General features: G+C 58.7%; 2 protein-coding genes across 4 annotated transcripts in view; one reads left to right on the forward strand and one right to left on the reverse strand.

Moving 5' to 3' along the window:
• Positions 1–4,470, forward strand: part of ASB2 (ankyrin repeat and SOCS box containing 2) — a 43,092-nt gene extending 38,622 nt beyond the window's left edge. The window contains exons 9-10 of the mRNA XM_060003332.1: positions 912–1,065; positions 3,770–4,470. Coding sequence (XP_059859315.1) covers positions 912–1,065; positions 3,770–3,906 — 291 coding nt within the window. The 3' untranslated portion in view covers positions 3,907–4,470. The remainder of the gene's footprint in view (positions 1–911; positions 1,066–3,769) is intronic.
• Positions 4,471–9,035: 4,565 nt separating this feature from the next.
• FAM181A (family with sequence similarity 181 member A) lies at positions 9,036–11,129 on the reverse strand. 3 transcript variants are annotated; one of them, XM_060003335.1, is made up of 2 exons: positions 10,865–11,129; positions 9,036–10,157 (listed from the first exon to the last, which is right to left on the reverse strand). In XM_060003335.1, the coding sequence occupies exon 2, from the start codon at positions 10,069–10,071 to the stop codon at positions 9,193–9,195; it is 879 nt and encodes a 292-aa protein (XP_059859318.1). In that variant the 5' UTR covers positions 10,072–10,157; positions 10,865–11,129; the 3' UTR covers positions 9,036–9,192. The 3 variants fall into 3 exon arrangements, with proteins under 3 accessions (XP_059859318.1, XP_059859316.1, XP_059859317.1); XM_060003333.1 differs by lacking the exon at positions 10,865–11,129 and adding an exon at positions 10,649–10,762; XM_060003334.1 differs by lacking the exon at positions 10,865–11,129 and adding an exon at positions 10,640–10,750.
• Between the last annotated feature and the right edge of the window lie 1,101 nt (positions 11,130–12,230).

The raw sequence follows: 12,230 nt of genomic DNA on the forward strand, positions 1-12,230 counted from the left end.
GCTCCGGAGGCTGGGGGGACTAGTGGTTCACTCGCTCCCGAGGCTGTGTGCACCGGAGGCGGGGTGGAATACACTAGGGAGGCAGCAGAAGATGATGGTTAGCAGGATTTGGAGGCAGTGTGGACTCATGGTCAGTGCACTTTGGAGGGAGTGTAAGCTAGTATTTAGCGCTCTTCGGAGGCAGCAGAACCCGGTGTTAGCATGCTTTAGAGGCAGCAGAACTTAGTGGTTCACGTGAGCGATTAAGTCCTTTCTTTGGTCTGCTGTTTTGGGGGAAGGAACAGTGGAGCAGGGGATTGGTGAGGAACTCTGCAAAACTGAGGAGTTCATCACCCCCAGCAAACCTACACCTGGAATATGAGGTTAATTGACCAGGATCCGGGTGGAGGTGAGAGCAGGCTGGTACAAGGTCAGGCGAGGTGCAGAAAGTCAGTGACCCCAGCGGCAAGACCTGTCCATGGTGATGACTTAAATAAGCCAGAATGTAAAATGAAAAGGAAATTAGAAACACCCTCCTCTTGGAGATATTAACAATGGCTAATGGCCATCGCTTATGGGCTATCCTCTGTGTGCAGAGAAGTTTATGTTTATATTACCTTAATTCTCATAGAAAAAAAAAACCCTTGAAGTTGGTGTCATATACCCATTTTCTAGACAAGGACATTGAGGCTTAGGGAGGTGACGTGACTTGCCCAAGTTGCCCCCCTCCCGCTTTTGGCAGCAGTAGGCCTGTGTTGATGAGAGAGGGGTGTGGATGTGGAGAACTGGAATCTACCCTGGGCATGCCCAGTGTCTGTCCTCAGACGTGTCCCCTGCCCTCACTGGCCGCAGGTTCCCACCTGTAGGATGAGCTTGTCGAGGCAGTGCCCTTGGTCCTGGGTGTCCCAGCACTGGTGTGTGCTCCCTTTCAGTTCTGCGAGATCCTGTCTGCCCCGGAGGTGAGCCGCTGGGCAGGGCCCATCATCGACGTCCTCCTGGACTACGTGGGCAACGTGCAGCTCTGCTCCCGGCTGAAGGAGCACATTGACAGCTTCGAGGACTGGGCTGTCATCAAGGAGAAAGCAGGTAGGGGCTGTCACTGCTGCGGCCGGCAGCTCACCCTGCCTGACTCAGGCCGGGACTCGGGGCCTGTGACTGTTACTGACATTTGATGAGCACCTTCTCGTGCCAGGCTCTGTGCTGCGTGTCACATCCAGTGGCTCCGTGATTCCTCGTTTTGTAAGTGAGGAGCCTGACCCTCAGACTGTCACTTGGCGAGCGTCTCACCACTAGTTAGTGGCAGAGCTGGGCTTCAAACCCAGGTTTGATCGACCCCAACATCCCGCCCCTAAATCTCTCTAGGATGCTTTAAACAAAAACTCCGGCTCCCCGCGGGGTATCAGGACCTTTAGAGTAAGTCGCCCAGGATCATGGGCCGCTGGGAAGCAGTGTGGTGGGGTGGAGGAGGGAGTTACGGGCTAGGGCATCTCAAACTGCAAAGTGCACACGAAGCACCTGAGCATCTTGTTTAAAAATGCAGAGTCTGCCTCAGCAGGTCTGGGGCGGGGCCTAAAAGTCTGCATTTCAACATGCTCCCGGGTGGTGCCGGTGCCGTCAGGTCACCGGTCTAGGGGCCAGGCCGCCGGAGCTCTGGAACCAGGGGCTTGCTGGGCGACCGTGGGCAGGACTCCCCTCTGGACCTCAGTATCCCTGTCTGAACAGAGCAGGCTGGCAGGCTCAGTGTCCAGCCCCACCCAGCTCTGCCAGCTGGGGGTGTTTGCAGGGCCGGGCGTGTACCTGGCACGGTGAGGGGGCTTTGGCCGCGGTCCAGCAGCTGTGTGCAGTGCAGATGGGGCAGCCTAGCTGAGTCAGGCCAAGAATTCCTGTAAGAAATTACGGGCAGGTGAGGCGTCAGAGCCAGTTGAACTGGGTGCTGCAGCCGATACTGAGGAGATGCCTGCCCCGAGGCAATCCAGCTGCCCCAGGGCTTTCTCTGGCGCTAGGGGGCACCGTCCTGTCTCTGACCCAAGTGCTTGTCAATCACGTAGCACAGAGGCTGACCCACAGAAAGTTATTATTATCCCACCATTGCTGCTGCTGTCCCCGGGTGAAGACGCTGCCTCATCACCTGTCCAGTTGTCCCACAGCCCAGTGCCCCAACTCTGACTTGCCAGGTTCTCCTTGATCCCTGTGCCCCTTTGAACCCACACTTGCCGTAGGATTTTCCACTTGCACAAATGCCTGGGAGCTCTTGAATTGAGGCCCTTAATAAAGTTACTGGGCTGGCGATAGCGGGGAGGAGGAGGGGGCGGAGGACGGGGGAGGATGGGATGGACTTGCCCACTCACTGGGAACTCTAGATGCTCAATAAACAAACATTCCTTGAGTTAATGAATAATTGGTTGCCATCACCGTGACTGGCCACTAGAGGCCACTAGAGAATAGAGCGGTCCTTGCTTAGATGTCGTCCGACCTCTCACTGTCCTCGCCTCAAGCCCTGCCTGGGAAGGGTAATTTCCAACCAAACTGTGTCCATGGGAAAAAATCTGCTGAACCCTTTAGTGTGCTACAAACATTTATTAACAGGAAGAACAAATAGTTCTTAACCAATACTTCTTCCGGTTACTTTAAAGCCCACCCTCCATCTGCGAAACACTTGCCCACGTGCGTTTTCATTTAATGCTGTGACGTTGACATCAGAGACTCCAAAGCCAGCCAGGATACCAGCCCTGGTGGCCCTGTGTCCTTTGCCTACGCAGTGGCCTTTTGCCTTCCCACAAGCTCAGACTTCACTCAGCAGAGAGCGGGGCTGAGCATCCCAGAGGGCAGCGGAAGTGTCAGCAGGGCCGCGATGGGCAGCTAGTGAGACAGTCCTGCAGCTGGCTGGGCTCCCCCCTCCCCCCACATTCCTACTGCACCCTGATCTTCCCTGAGTGGCGGTGGCCTCTTTGGCTTGGCACTGCTGCTTCCGCTGCCTGGAATGCCCTGCCTCCCTCCCTCCCTCACCCGGCAGATTCCTACCCACCCATCGGGACCCTGCTCAGATGCGCCATCTGGTGTGGAAGCCTTTCCCCAAAGCTCCTGAGTGGGTACCCCTGCATCTCTGGCCCAAGCACGGGGCCAGCCACAGTGAAGGCGTCAGCATGTGTTTGTTGAATGAATGAATGGCATTCTTTGATTCAGCAAATACCTACCCTGTTCCCAGGGCTGAAATGAATTACTAGATGCATCAGGCCCTGCTCTTACCTCTCTCTCCCGCTCCCCCCGCCCCCCAGCTGAGAAAACTCCACTGAATGAGGTATCCCGGGGGCCTCCTGGAGGAGGCAGCCGGTAGGATTCTGGGACCTGCTGGAAACTGCCCAGTCCCTGCCCCTTGACCCTGACTTCTCTGCACCCCCCAGAGCCCAGAGCTGAATTCCATGCATGGGGGCACTTAAGAGGTCATACTTGCTAAGGCTGTGGGGAGGGGCGGGCTCTGGGCTGGTGTGTAGAGGAGGGGGCACAGGACAAAGGAAATGCCAGTTCTAGTCCCAGGTGTGATCCCTGCTAAGCCCTCACCTGTAAAATGGGTTTGGTACCTGCCCTACTACTTCCCTGGGCTGTGCAGACGGATGAGGGGTGACGTCTTTTCAGTTGGCAGGGGCCGGGGTCATGGAGCGTGGGGGTAGTCCAGGCACCCGCTCTCTTAGCCAGCTATGTGGGTTGGCTACTTCCCACAAGCCAGGGTCACAGATGCAAACCCTCTGCCGCTTGCAAACGGCGAATCAGCATCTCTCTCTCCTTTTTCCAGAAGCTCCAAGACCCCTGGCTCACCTTTGCCGGCTGCAAGTTCGAAAAGCCATTGGGAAATACCGCATAAAACTCTTGGACACGTTGCCGCTCCCAGGCAGGCTGATTAGATACCTGAAATATGAGAACACCCAGTAACCGGGGCACGTGGAGAAGGAGTGGTTCCTCAGACTGTTTCACTGAGTGTCAGGACAGCAGTGGCCCCAAATCCAAGAGGACCTGGTGACAGATGAGGCTGTGGGCTGCCTCCGTCTCAGCTGGGGTAGCGCCGTGATCTCACCGGCCTCCGGGCCAGAGCTTTGCCCAGAGCAGAGGACAGAATGTGTCACGTAGGAGAAGAACCATGTTTGTTTTCAAATGGACAAGGAGATCCCCGACCTTCTCTGCCATCAGGGATGGCAGAAGGCTCCATTCCTGGGGCCAGGAGATGGGACCAGGGCAGGACTTGGTGTGGTCTGGGGAAGGCAGGGGCCAGCAGGGAAGCCCTGGCGCCACCTCTGGGCTGTGGCTGGAGAGCTTTTGGGGGTGAGTCTGTCTTTCCCAGACAGCCTTGCTGCAGAGTGTCCCTGTGCCCCTCCCCCTTTGCTCTGGGAAACTCTCCACTTGACTCTGAGCTCTCTCCCCAAAGGTGTGGCCCAGGGGAGTGGGGTGGGGAGACCTCGGTCCCAGAGGGCTTCCTTAGGTACAATAAATGTTGCACAGATGGTGCCCTGCCCGGTGAAGTCCCTTTCGCCAGACCCCTCCGGGGCCTCAGGTCCTTAGCCCAGCTCCTGGCAGGAGTGGGGGAGGAGCAGGTGCTGGGACAGGGCACATGGACCCCTGATAGTGTCACTTTGGTTTGGGCTTCCGAAAGGCCCAGGAGAATGTGTCCTTCATTCACCAGAAGAGACCTGACAGCCCCAGGAGAGGGGACAGCTTCCTGCCCTGTGGTTGGCGTAGCCACGGTTGGCTTTTCTCTCCCGGTTCAGTTGTCATGGAAACTGGAGCTTCATCACAAACAGGGTCTCAGATCCTACAAGTCTCCTGACACCTGGGCTTGTCCTATACACGTGTCCCCTGGCGCTGTCTTCACGTCTTACCCGTTTTGCTACAAAAGCTGAGATACTGGGAAAAACCATTCAAATACCGGCTCCTGTGAGCAATCGCCGGAGGGATGGACATCGTCAGCCCTTGCAAAGGCACCACACTTGAGAGACAGGAAGCCTCGTGCCCCCCATTGCATCCTTCCGTCCTCACGTGGGTGCGGGAGGAGTCCAGCAGGAGCTGTGAGCCCATTTGGGGTGGTGCAGGTGAGAGAGCTGAGGTCTGGCCCGGCTCTAGTTCTTTCTCGCCGTCTGAGTCCTGCTCGGCTCGCCGAGATTGCCTTGTTTCCATGGAAGTCCCAGTGACTTATAGGCGCTGCCTTCCCTCACTGGTTAAAGCCACTCAGGTGACACCAGAGCAGGTGACCTTCCTCAGAGTCTGCTCCGGCCCCGCCCCAGGAGAGGCTTCAGCGAGGTCAGACGGAGTTTCTGGCTTTTGGCAAACAAGCAGCAGGGCAGGTTCTGGGTCCCAGGCTGGCTCTGCTGTCGGCTCACTCCTCTGGGGCCTCAGGTTGCCATCCTTGTGGCCCCTGGTGGCCTTGCTGGCTCTGACACGCTGGCTTGCCATGGAACCAGTAAGTCCCAGTGTCTTCCTGAAGAGGATGAGTCTGACAAATGACACCTCCCAGCCAGGGGTCAGAGGGAACCAGGCCACATCTTGCCCACTCCCTCCCGGTACAGGAGGGAAAACAGGCCCAGAGAGGGGAAGGGACTTGCCTGGGTACACACAGCAAAGCCCCGGGATTCCAGCCCAGCAGTGCTTGGCTAGAGTCCCATGCTGTCTTGCTTCAGAGATCCTGAGGAAATATCGAAGGGAACCTGCGTCCTCCCAGACTGGGGATGTTCAACCCCAGGGTCCCAGGGGAAGGGGCCAAGGCGGGCTCAGTGCATAGCCAGAGGAAAGCCCTGAATGAAGAATGCCTTTGCTGACCTGGGAGCCAGAGGGGGTGGCAGTCAATGATGGGACAGAGCAGAAAGATGTTGTTTGGGGGCATTTGGGGTGGGGCTGGGTATCAGGCAAAACTCTTAAACCTACAGCACTTCTCAGGTTGCCTTATGTCCTAGAGGGTCCTAACAGGCAGCGGCCACAGGCATTGGGCAGGATGGGGACGCTGGTCTGAGGGAGGTCTCCCCTGGAGGAGGTGAGTCTTGAGGAGGTGGTGGGAGATGTGGGAAGGGAGAGCTCAGCCCCTGATTCAGCATCAGCACCGTTTATTTGCAGGATGTGGGGCCCGGCTTGGGAGGCACAGGAGTCGCCTTGGGTTCTTAGAATATTGATGTACGTCCATACCAGTCAGTCGCAGCCACTGGTCAGAGCCCCTCCACTCCAGTGCCTTGCCCAGCCCCGCACCTCCGAATCACCCAGCAGCTAAAGCGTAAATGCCCTGCTTCCCCCTGGGGGGTCGGTTCTGAGTGGTCAGTGCTCACACTGTGCCAGCGGTTCCGTGTTTTGACCATCTCTGCTGTCAAGAGGACTGGACAGACACCACTCCTGCGCCTACCCAGCCCCTGGGAAGACTTCAGCCACAGAGGTGTCTGGACAGCATCACCAAACAGTAAACGTCCTGAAAGTGTCTTCATTTCGTGAGCAGGGGCACATTTGACCCAGTGCTGGAGATCTGAGCCTGTGAGCAGGAGATGAGTTCCTGGGTTTCATGTTGAGACAACACCATTCACTTCTTGGTTAGGGAAGCAGCTGCCCCTGCTACTGCGGCTGTCTTTTGTTTCTTTGTTTTTAATACTGAAGTTCTCCAAGTTGTGTTTTTCCCCAACTTGCTTCGACGTGGAAAATCACGGTGTCGGGTGTTTCTGTTGAGTGGCACCTTAGTAAAGGTTTCTGCTTCCAGACAAGGCTCTCAGAATTTGAATTAAGGCACTGCCAGGTATCCCCTGGGAAAGGTTGAGCCCCAGAGGAGCTGTGGGGACCCAGGCCCGGTGTACTCGAGCAGCACCCCAAGAAAACATGCCTCCCAGAGCTGGGCTCCTTCTCTGAAGGAGTGCGGGTGGCTGGATGACCCGGGCACCCGTTCCCGTGGGTTGCGCACTCTATAAACGACACTGAGATGTCGGTGTGGAAGGACCTACAGACACCGTCCGATAACTAGGAGGGGTGACTCTGGGTTGGTGCACTTTCCATCCTTTGTGAAGTACTAGAGTGCCCGGCACTCACAGCATCCCCACGGCTACCCACGTGGCAGGTCTATTTTCAATCACAGTTTTTGGATGAGGACGTTCTGGCACAGAGAGGGCAAGTAACTTGCCCAAGGTCACACAGCTAGCTGGTGGCAGGGCCCAGATTAGAGCTTTTAACACCCTGCTGTACAATGTGGAGGGGCCGAGCCTCATCACAGTGGGTCCTGCAGGGCCTTTGTAATGATGTGCAGGTGGGGAGAGAAGGGGACATGCCTCCTCCAGGCCCCCTCTCTGTTCTTTAAAACCAGAGCAGCCTGAGGCAAGGGCTCTGGCTGAGGACTCCCTACCGCATGAGCCAGATAGTAACTCAGGACAACCCTGCCTGCATCATGTGGCCTCATGGCTCTGAAGTCCTCTGAGACCATCAGGCAGAAACCACCAGAAACCCACCGGCTTCCCAGTGACGCTGCCCCTCCATGTGGATGCCCCTCTCCAGGGGAATGCTGGAGTAAAAACAGGCAGGGTAGCAAGGGGCCTTAGCAATCACTAATCCTGAGACCTTGTGTTAGGAAGGATTCTGAGGCCATATCTGGGCCCCAACAGAGAGAGTGTGTGACCAGTTGATGATACTTGCCTTGGACTCAGAAGTGGTGGGTGCATCTGTTTGCTATCTTTGATCTAGTCCCTGCTTTACAGAGGAGGAAACTGAGGCACAGGGTGGGCATTAACTTGCTCAACAGTATGCTGTTGATTTGGGAGCCATAGTCCCCAACCAGGCTGGTCCCCTGCACCTGTCCCGGTCGTGAGAACTGTGTTTTGATGAAATGAGCCGCTTAGCGCCCGTGGCAGCCCCTACGCTCTCAGCCACGGAGCCATGCCACACACAGCAGCGCAGATCCTGGGCCAGTGTGCGGTGCGGGCCAGAGCAATGCCCCACCGACTGAGGTCTGCACAGGCATGCGGGGGATCCCTCGGGCTCTGGCTCTGCCGGCCCCCCACCTCCCAAGGCTGCTGGTTTGGGCACTATTGGGGCCAAACCAAGGGCCACTCCCCGCCACCAGTGCCCCCCTCTGTGCATTGTCCCAGGCAGAGGCCCTCATCATTCCACTGGCAGGACACCTAGGGTGTGCCAGGGACTGCATCAGGCCCGGGAAGAGAGCCATTGGCAGGTAACCTAGGAATCTGAATGAGCTAGACATGACGATGATGATGATGATGATTTTGCCCATGGACCTAGAACCAAAGACTATGTTGAAAAAAGGAGCAATTTGGTCAAACAACCAGTTGTTTTGTCCACAAGGGGCTCTGCTCCTGCTTGGTCTTGGCCCAGTCTCTGGCCTGAGGCTGTGAATGGAGTGGAAGGTACTGCAGAGGGAACCATTCTCATCCCACCCCTCATCCTGCAGGTGGGGCAGAGAGGCCCCAAGAGAAGGCTCCAGCCCCACATCCCACGGCAGAGCCAGGAGCACAGGTCCCCCTGCCCTGGTCCCAGCCTCCCTATTCTCTAGAGCAGTTTGGACCCTCTGGGTAGCCACACCCTCCCCGCTCTGTTCTCTGGCGTGGGGAATCAGAGCATCCTTTCCCGTCAACTGTCTCCACCCTCCTTCCTTGGAATTGAGCGGTTGGGCCCCAGTGCCCATCCCCAGACATCACAGAGGTCTCTGGGCCACTCCAGGCTTCCCCCACAGCCTCTGCAGGTGGCCCTCCGTCTGGGCCAGCTAGCATGTCCTAGGCCTGGGGACCATTCAACTTCATGGACCCAAGATGTGAAAACTGCAAAAGAAATGTCTTTATTCTTTTAGCCTTCTTAATATTTACAAAGAACAAGAAGAACAGAACTGAGATTGGCTTACACAGTGGGTGGCAGATGCACAGGTGCGTAACTCTGGCTTTTGGAACGGCTGGCAGGCCAGAGCAACGCCCCGCCGACTGAGGTCTGCACAGGCCTGCGGGTCATCTGTCGGGCTCTGGCCCGGGAGGAGAGGGGCCGGCCGAGCCCGGCTCCATCGCTCCCAAGGCTGCAAGGGCTGGCTGGGCAACTGCCTGAGAAGCCCCTGCCCCGATCCTGCCCTCCCCCTCCCCCCCACACACAAAGGGAAGGCTCTCAAGAGGCTACACCACTGCCCAGCCCACTGCTCACCAGGAGAGCTCCCGGGGTCTCCAACACCCCTGCAGGCCAGCGGTGGGGACCAAGGCCCTCCCGGCCCGGCTAGAGGTAGCCAAAGACGTTGAAGATGGGCGGGGGCATGGCCGGCTTGGTGGGAATAGGCTTCAGAACCACGGGTCTGTACACTTTCTGCCCGGGGCCTTCCACATCCTTGCAGAAGTGGGCCAGCTCGCCGGGGGAAGCCGAGCTTTTCCGCCAGAGGCCCAGGCTGGGGAGCGGGCTCTGAGGCAAGGCCCCTGGAGGGCCTGGGTAGATGGACTGTCCATGGTACTGGAAGGGGCAGCAGCTCCAGGCATTGACACGGCCCACCAGGGAGACCCCAGGCATCTTGAGTGGCTCCTTTTCAGCGGGTGCCCTTGGGGATGCGGGCACTGGGGCTGTCTCGGGCCCCAGGGGCTCCAAGCCCTTGCAGTGTTTCTTACCCTCATAGGGAGGTCCCTCCCTGGGGCCCGGTCCCCCCTCCAACCCCACGGGGTAGCTTTGGGTGGGCCGTGGCTCTTCCCAGAAGGAAGCCGGCAGCTGTCTTTTCCTCATGGGCACCTGGCCAGGCCTGGCAGCTTCTGGATCCGGCCCGTGTAAGGTCTGCTCCTTAGAGAGACATTCCTCCCTGTAGGGGTTCCCCAACGCCTTCTCCTTGCAGCACCCACCCCCGCCGGGGCTGGAACTGTGGCCAGAATCGAGGGGCAGCCTCCCAGGCCGGTCCTCGGACCCCCTTTTCAGGTGAGGCTCGGCCCCTCTGCCGGGGAGGCCCCGCGGGAGCCGGGAATACTTCTGGGAGAAGCGTTTGAGCTGCTTCTGCAAGTACTTGCGGTGGTCCACCGAGCGGCGGCAGGGTGCAGACTTGTCCAGGGCCGCCTTGATGTCGCTGGATGCCAGGTTCACGAAGTTCAGCAGCATCTTCACGTCGCTGTCGGATGCCATCACCAGGGGACCGCTGCACGGGGCTTTCCATGAAGAGGGCGGCTCTGCAGGCGGCTGGTGGCTCCAGGGAAGGGCACGGAGCTGACCTGGAGGGACACAGCAGCCGTTGGAGTCTCTTTGGGCAACCACACTCAGCCCTCCCCAGAGACCACATGGTTGCAGACAGCGGTGCTCACCGCAACACCCCTCAGCCCTAGACAGAGTCCTGGGTCGTGGGACGCTCCTTCGAGCCTCTAACCCTTCCCAGCGCATCTGTGATGCACAAACACATTTCGTCTTCTTGGGTCTGTTGCCCTGCACACGCAGCCGAGGCTCAGAGAGGTCGGGCGACTTGCCCAAGGCTACCCAGCCACAAGTGGCGTTGCTGGAGCCCACTGTGTCTCCCACATACCACGCCGCCGGCATCCACAACCTGCCAGCAAGGTTTTCATTTTCTGAGCCGAGGCAACCGCTCCACTTTAAGGCAAGGCCAAGCCCCCTGTCTCTCCGGTGGTGCCCTCCTCCTCCCACCCCCGCCCCCAGCCCTGCTAGCATCCACCCCCCTCCTCAGTCCCCACGCTCCACCCACAGTTCTCACGCAGGACAGGCAAGACCCCTGTCTGGCACTCAAGCCGAGGCCTGCCTGGCGGGCTGATCTCAGGCTGTGGGCAGCAGGGACTCCCCCGTAGAAGCATCTGCAGCAATTTCATGCCTCCTGGGCCACCACCCGCAGCACCTCGCCCCTCCCCCAGGCCCCAGCCTGCCCCACGTCCCCACCCAGTGGGGCCTGAGACGCCTGGACCTCCACACTGACCGAGGGTGCGGGGCCCCGGGCCCCGCCAAGGTGGCCCGGCAGGTTCCCCGCCGCAGACCTGGGCCAGGCCCGGCGCGGCCGGCGAGCTCCGTGGTCCGGCTGGAGGCAGTTGTGCAGCCCTCGAGCGGGCTGAATGGAGGACGAGTCCCCGGAGCTGGGGGGCCCCTCAGGCCAATCAGGAGCGCCTCTCCAGATACAAAGCATCCCAATCAGGCGGCAGCGCCCCGTTCCCACATTCTTTGCCGTCACAAATTGTCACCATGGGGACCATCACAAAAAAGACAGCTCCCAAATGCAATCATTTCCCGGTAAATTTCTACCCTTCAGCCCACTCTCCTTCTCGGCCTCCACGCCCCTCCTCCCCTTGACCTCGGTTCCCTGATTTCTCGAGGGGGCGGGGTGTGTGTGTGTGTGTGTGTGTGTGTGTGTGTGTGTGTGTGCGCGCGCGCGTGCGCGCACGAGCGCGGGTATGTGTGTGTGTGTGTGCGCGCGCGCGCGCACGTTTAAAAAGTCCAAGATTGAGGAGGGGCTGGGCCCAGAAGAGATGGGCTGGCAAAGCTCCCCCAGACTCCAGGCCTACAGCTGCCATGCTCCAGTGCAGACAGACAATCGGATGGGGTGAGCCGGGGCGGGCTGCTTTCCCCGCTGTCCCTGAGTGTTGAGTGGCTCTCTCTGCTCTCTGTCTCCCTCCTTCCCTCTATCCTCTGTCCTCTCTCTCTCCCCACCCCCTTCCCAAGGCATCGGGCGCTGGCAGGCCTGCGAGGGCGGGCAGCACACTGATGTTGGAGAGGTAGCCAGGGCAGGACTCTCTAACGAGGTGCTGGGATATCCATGGGAAGGGAACTGGAGCTCTCAGGAATCTTGTCTTTATGTTTGCTTCCTCAATTGAGCTGCACAAAGCCTGAATTGCCCATTCAGCGCGGCCGGACAAAAGGTTGGCGTTGCACGGTCCCCTAGCATTTGTAGTCAAACAGTTAGGGACTTAAATCGAGTCGTCATGATGGAGAAAGAGGTGGACAAAGCCCATAGAATTGCCATCAGCAAACATTTTCCTGTGTCATATTAGCCAGTCTCCATGGCTCCCCCTGGCCTGGGGACAATGGCACAAGTTTGCACACTTGGCTACTGTCACCGTGCCAACGCTGGCGGGGCCGCAAGCAGGGCCGCTCTGAGCAAGTAAGGGAGCCTAGAGCCAGCCTCTGGCCCTGCCCACTGACGGCCCAGAGGGAAGGTGAGGCCGCAGGCGGAGGGAAGCTGCCTGGGAAATGCTGATGGGCGAGGCCTCCATGCCAGCCAGCTGGGTGGGCCCCCACCATCCCATGTTCTGCCTCTTCTCTCCCCTCCTCCTTTCCTTCCTCTTCCTTTC

The sequence above is a fragment of the Delphinus delphis genome, chromosome 2 (assembly GCF_949987515.2).
Source record: "Delphinus delphis chromosome 2, mDelDel1.2, whole genome shotgun sequence".
Lineage (NCBI taxonomy): Eukaryota > Metazoa > Chordata > Mammalia > Artiodactyla > Delphinidae > Delphinus > Delphinus delphis.

Coding starts and splice junctions, on each gene's coding strand:
- FAM181A (XM_060003333.1), bottom strand. CDS start 10,760: ATGAAATTGCTGCAGATGCTTCTACGGGGGAGTCCCTGCTGCCCACAG. Junction 10,158..10,648: donor AGGGGTCTTGCCTGTCCTGC/GTGAGAACTGTG, acceptor GTGTCCCTCCAG/GTCAGCTCCGTGCCCTTCCC.